The following is a 6,466-nucleotide window of genomic DNA, read 5'->3' on the forward strand; positions in this document are numbered from 1 at the left end:
TATTTTTTTAATTGCTAAAATAAATAAATAAATATTAAATTTAAGAATAATGAAAGAAAAATGAAAAATAAATACCCCAAGGGTATTATAGTCATTTCAATTTTCGGAGGGACCATTTTCACATACAAACCACTCCAAAAGGACCACGAATCAAAAAAAGTCACTGTTTGGACTTGTTTCCTGAAAAAATGCAAACCACAGGGACTATTTTTGCAGTTTTGTCTAAAATATATCATCTTATAATTTGTATAAATTTTATTTTATTATAATTTGTATAAATTTTATTATATTTTTATTCTAATATTATTAATTTAATGTAATGAAAATATGATTTAAATTTTGAAATTTGAAATTTAAAATGAAGAATTAATAGATTGATAAGTGATATGATATTAATTACAAGTATCAATAGATTGACAAGTGTCATGATATTTATTACAATGTCTAACATGATGACACATAGCAAAAAAACTAATTTTTATTAGTTAGAGTATAGGGATATATATATATATATATATATATATATATATATATATATATATATATATATATATATATATATATATAAAATGAAATTGACAAAAAGTAATTCTACACGCAACACATATTCCAACAAAAATAACACAAAACAAAATACAATCAACTAAAAAATGATCATTCACATAGTCCAGAATGCGTGCAGAGAACTCAAAGCCACAATCCACAACCGAAAATGAACGTTCATAATCCATTCTATAAATTTTTTCTCTATTCTTTTTTACTTTTTTTTTAACTTGAATACTCTTTTCTTTTTGGGTTTTTTTGAGGGAGAGGAACACAGTCTATACACATCATAAAATAGACAATGGATCACACTAACATCCTAACACCAACATAACAAAATAAAAACTTCAATCGATTTCGCCTTCCTCCACATCAGCAGCAGCATTGATCCCACCTGGCATGACAGGTGGCTGGAGGTCCATGTCAGCATCATCCTCTTCATGCTCATCTCTTTTCATGTATAACCCTAGTTGTTCCAAGGGATTGCTGGCCCCAAATTTGAAACTGCCTAATGCTTCTAGGGATCCATGATCGGGACTTGTCTCATCTGCTGACATCATCGGTAGTTCGGGATTCACCGTGCTTAGCATTTCAAGATCCTCGATAAATCGCGATGTTTCATCAATTTCAACTGTTTTCTCCATCTACATTTACACAAAAACATAAATAACAAATTTTAACACTAAAAAAATAATTAATCAAATTACTATTATTATCATGCGAGTATTTTTCACTTTAGGAGTTTCGTACAATTGTTTTGGATTTCGACGGATTTAGTCCTTCTAATTTTGTAATTTATAGAAAATGTCACTGAAATTTTTCTTCTTTTTTTTACAAAAACTGGCGATATGTTTTTAAGATTTTTGTATGTTAGCAGGTTTGGCCCCTGTGTACAAAATAATTTACAAAAATTGTCCCTGTATTTTACATATAGAAGTTTTGCCAAAAGTTTTTTAGTTATAGAATTTTGCCACAACTGTTTTGGATTTTGACAGATTTAGTCCCTGTAATTTACATTTAAGAGTTTTGCCAAAAAGGTTTTTAGTTTTGAAGTTTTGCCACAATTGTTTTGGAGTTTGACAGATTTAGTCCCTGTAATTACATTTAAGAGTTTTGCCAGAAAGGTTTTAGTTTTGAAATTTTGCTACAATTGTTTTGGATTTTGACAGATTTAGTCCCTGTAATGTTCTAATTTACAGAAAAGATACCTGTGAATTTTTTTATATAAAAACAGTCCATACATTTTGAGATTTTTACAAAAATTGTCCCCTGAAATTTTGTAATTTACAGGTTTAGCCCTCGCATACAAAATAACTTGCAAAAACTGTCCCCATAATAAACAGAAAAGGTCCTCACGTATTTTTTTTACAGAACCAGTCCATTTGTTATAGATTTTTGTACGGTGGCAGGTTTGGCCCTGTGTACAAAATAATTTACAAAAATTGTCCCTGTAATTTACAAAAAAGGTCCTCGTGTATTTTTTTACATGAAAAATCCATTTGCTTAAAAAAGTTAAAAAAAATAGTCCCCAACTAATTGAAAATTTGCAGATTACACCCCCTGGCAATAATATATTGCTATGTTTCATCCCTACACTTTTTTGGTTTTAATGCTTACGCCACATGACTTATGTATATTTGCAGGTTTGCTCCTTACACTTTTGGCATTACGCAAGTCTATTCCCCCCAACTTACTAATTAAAATTACTTTAAAAGACCCCAAAGAACTTTTTAAAGATATACTCATAATTCATGTAAAAGTAACCTTCATTCTATATTAAATATTTATATTCATACCTTCAATAAAGCCTGTCGAGCAGCTTCTCTCTCAAGATCCCTTTTCCTTTTTGCTTCCAAAGCAGCTTCAGCTTCAGCTCGCTTTCGAGCGTTTTCAGCTGCTTCTGCTGCAGCTTGTAATCGCGCTTTTTCTATTTTTATTTTTTTTTATAAAATAGAATTTGTAATTTAATAATCTTGTTGGCTGAAATCAAGTTATATAAACTTAGAAAACAAGTTAAACTAATCTCCAACCTTTTCTTTTTTGATTTTCTAATTCTTCTTTCTCCCTTTTGAGTTTCTCAGGGTCCCCTTTCTCAACCTGAATCAATGTCTTTTCTCTCGCCTTGAAAATCGTGTCAGCAAATCGGTTTTTTAATACTGCAGCTCTGTATGATTTCCCAGGTGACACCTGTCTTGAATTTGGAGCACTGTCACCTAATTATAAAAAATATATATATATTATTAGAAATTATTATATATATATATATATATATATATATATATATATATATATATATATCTAATTGCAATTCACAGATAAATAGTATATTTTTATGTTCCATACTTTGGCCATAATAGTTTTGTATATTGACAGGTTTGGTCCCTGTGTAGAAAATAAATTACAATGAAAAGGTCCGGGTAAAGATTTTTTTACATAAAAGGTCCATGTGTTGTAAAATTTAACAAAATGGTCCCTGCCTAGTAGAAAATTTATAGATTACGCCCCCACTAAAGCAGGGATAATTAGAAATTAATTTTGTTTAAATATGATGCTAAATTCTCAATGCTCACCATCATCTTTTTGGCTATCTGATTCAACAGAGGTTGGCTTTTGTTGAGACATGTGATCAACTTGGTCCAACCCACTAATTGACTCTGAAAATTGAAAAATAAAATATTAAATAATTTTAGATTTTAGAACCCTTTAAAAGAGGAAAGAAAATGGTTACTTACGATTATCAATCAGGTCACTTGTACCTGCCTTTTCCTCTAAATCTGCTGCAGCAAGATTTTTCTGTTTATTGGATATAAAATAAATAAGTTAATATTACAAGCATAAAAAGAAAAAAGTTACATGTTATGAGGAAGATAGATAGATACCTGAGACACCTCTAATGGGTTAGTGGCTTTAATGTCATTTTGTCCATTTCCACTAGTATCTGCATAAACAATATAAAACTGAATATCTTACATATAGTTAACAAAAAGCCAAAGTATTGTTTTATCAACTTTTGAATCAAATCATATAGTTAACATCATCATTCATCAGATAAGGAGTTTTACATGCAACTATAAACACTGACAGTTGGTGTACTACTTAAAATCATAATATTAAAAGAGTACCCAAATTACCACTTGAGGTTCTTGATGTTGTCCTTGTGTCACTTTTCTTGCTTGTTCCTTTTTCCTTTTCATCTGGAGTGTAGCTTGAGACAGGTGGCTCATTCCCCCCAATATCTATATCCTCTTCCACAGGATCATTCCCTGTAACATGTGACATGTCATGGAAATCTAAGTTAAACAGTTGACTAACATTGACCAAACACCCATGAATGTGAGAAAGAGAAAACGGTTATTAACCTCTATATAGTTGCATAGTTGAGTTGCTAATCCCTGATTCATGTAGCAACTGAAACCGATGATGAAGAATCATTGTTAGACTTACATCCTGTTATAAATTAGGAAGATGAAATGTATTTAAAATAGTACCTCAATGACACAAGGCTCTGCTTTTCCTTGATTTTGTTGCTCATGTATATGGTTGTCTAACATCTTGCGTAATTTGAACAATGTATCATTATTAAGATCATCAATATCAATTTCTATTTCATCTTCTACTGCTTCATTCCCACTTGAGCTGTGTTCTCTTAAAAAGTCGATGATATTATCTGGCAAATCTGTAAGATGAGCTTCCAACTCCCTGCTTAGATTAAGCTTTTCTTCACTTGTCATCACCAACTTAGCTTCTGGAAACGGTTCTTGTTGTATTGAGGTGATCTTTCTTTTCTTTGATGGAGGAATTGGTTTAACCAAATCAATCTCTTCAAATTGTTGTTGAGAATTTTGAGGTAGTTTCTTTTCGATGGGCTTCCATCTTAGCTCGAAAAACTTATGAAGAACATCTGCCATGACATGGACATCATTTCCAGGGGGGTTGTAAGTCATGGCATTGGAAAAGGTGAGTCGGATATCAGCGACAAATTCAAGGGGACCTGTGTATTTCCCTGAAGAAAGTTTTTCTTTTATTGTCCCTAAATCCATGGGATTCTTGATGACATTGAAGTAATCTGGTATTTTCAATGCAACAACATCAACAGGTTTGTTAAACACCCAGCCATGTTGATGGGACATCAACTTCTTCAATAAGTTCTCACATTGTTTCTTCAGTAATGGAGTAAAAGTCCCTGTGTCATTAACAGATGAAAACCTTCCCATAATACCACGATTAAGGGCCTTTGACTTTTGACTATGGTCAATCTTTCTCCCAGAGCCAGATGATTTCTTCAAGTTTGAGCTAAGAATATCATTAGAAGATGATATTGTGGCAACACGAGGCTTATCAACATCCAATCTTTTCTGAAATGTCCTAAGTCTGTCAAGTTCAGATTTCAATTGGAGTAATAATTTCTTTTTCTCTATGGGTGAGAGCTTTGACAAAGGAACAACATGTACAGGAACACCAAAACCATCGGATAATGCAGAGCTTAGCTTGATCCATTTTTTCCTATGGTTGATCGAGTCCTCATAACCAGATGCATCCATATCATCACGTCCAGAGCAACCAGATCCTTCTGATTCATAATTGGGGGGAAACCCACCAGAATAGGCATCAGGGAACATATCCTTCTTCGCCATATTGCAATCAACACTTCACACCCAACCAGAATGATGTATATATCAAACCCTAGCCCAAAGATTTCACGCACGTCCCTGAATATTCATGACAAGCCAATTTAACTCACAAACGGATCCATTATCAAATCCCTCATTCCTCTCTCATATTCCTCTTTAACAAAGAAAAGATCGCACACGCTCTCTAAACGCGGAATAAACTTAAATACGTATTCTCTGAAATTAGGGTTTCCATGTTCATATTTCGATCCATAAAAGATGTACAAATTCAATACTTGTAACCGATTACCATGTATTACAGAATTCTCAAATCGAACGTTTGGGTTAACAATTTCTCCAACCTAAACCTAAAATTGAAACGTTTTGTTTTGAAAAATTAAACGAACGAGGGGAGAAAAATCGTAATCCAAAGGAGAAAACCTAATCTTACCGCAAAAATCCTCTTTGGGTCGAAAAAGAGCCAATTCTCCTCCGCAAAGACGAACTTCAATTCGCACAGAAGCTTAATTCAGCGCAATTCAAACTCATAGCATCAAATCACCAACAATAACGCACCGACAACGAAGATAACCCTAAAAACGGAAGATCTCTACTGGATTTGAAGACGACAAAGCTCAAAGAATATTGTGCTCGAAACCCTAGAAAACAAAACGACGGGGGCGCGGGTACTTCCCAAGGGCTCCGAACGAGAAGAGTATATGATCGTACGGCAGAAAATGTAAGCTTTTTAGGGGATGAAGAGAGTGACGCCTCTTTATCTTTTTCGTGTCCATAAGTGGGAGCCTCGTTTCACCGACTCCTGATAAATCGTAGCCGTTGATTCACGCCGTCTTCGGAATCGACGGTGAGAACAGCGCTTCAGATCTAGTGATAGACCATGTGATGCAGATCACGTGCAATAAAGGCGGTGACTTGGTCCTCAAACTATAACTTCATTCCATCTTTAGTCCCTTAAGTCCAAACATTTATATTTAACGCTATTTTTTTTACTTATGACAAAACCGTAACAATCGTCCTTTTGGTATGTTTTTTTAGTGGGTTTTGTTCTAATCCTTAATTTTTTGGATTGAAGCTCCTTTTATATATATATATATATATATATATATATATATATATATATATATATATATATATATATATATATATATATATATATATATATATATATATATATATATATATAGTTTTGCATAAGAGATCCACATCATTTGACTCCATTTCAGGCCCAGCCTTACATAGATGAAAAATAAGCCCTTGCTTAAGGCCCCATTTAACCCATATTTCAATTAGGG

The 6,466-nt window shown here is 32.9% G+C and overlaps 1 protein-coding gene across 5 annotated transcripts; it reads right to left on the bottom strand.

The window, feature by feature from the left end:
* Window positions 1-619: 619 nt before the first annotated feature.
* On the bottom strand, window positions 620-5,904 carry LOC145093492 (transcription factor GTE9-like). Of its 5 annotated transcripts, XM_079031630.1 has the most exons (11): window positions 5,605-5,904; window positions 5,464-5,521; window positions 4,032-5,252; window positions 3,903-3,951; window positions 3,666-3,806; window positions 3,423-3,481; window positions 3,276-3,336; window positions 3,114-3,197; window positions 2,574-2,756; window positions 2,340-2,470; window positions 620-1,187 (listed from the first exon to the last, which is right to left on the bottom strand). In XM_079031630.1, exons 3-11 carry the CDS (start codon window positions 5,175-5,177, stop codon window positions 891-893), a joined length of 2,151 nt encoding a protein of 716 aa, XP_078887756.1. In that variant the 5' UTR covers window positions 5,178-5,252; window positions 5,464-5,521; window positions 5,605-5,904; the 3' UTR covers window positions 620-890. The 5 variants fall into 5 exon arrangements, with proteins under 5 accessions (XP_078887756.1, XP_078887754.1, XP_078887755.1 ...); XM_079031628.1 differs by lacking the exon at window positions 5,464-5,521; XM_079031629.1 differs by having other exon boundaries at window positions 4,032-5,521.
* Between the last annotated feature and the right edge of the window lie 562 nt (window positions 5,905-6,466).

Source organism: Lactuca serriola, chromosome 3, assembly GCF_051521515.1.
Source record: "Lactuca serriola cultivar US96UC23 chromosome 3, Lser_US96UC23_V15, whole genome shotgun sequence".
In the NCBI taxonomy this organism is placed as follows: Eukaryota; Viridiplantae; Streptophyta; class Magnoliopsida; order Asterales; family Asteraceae; genus Lactuca; species Lactuca serriola.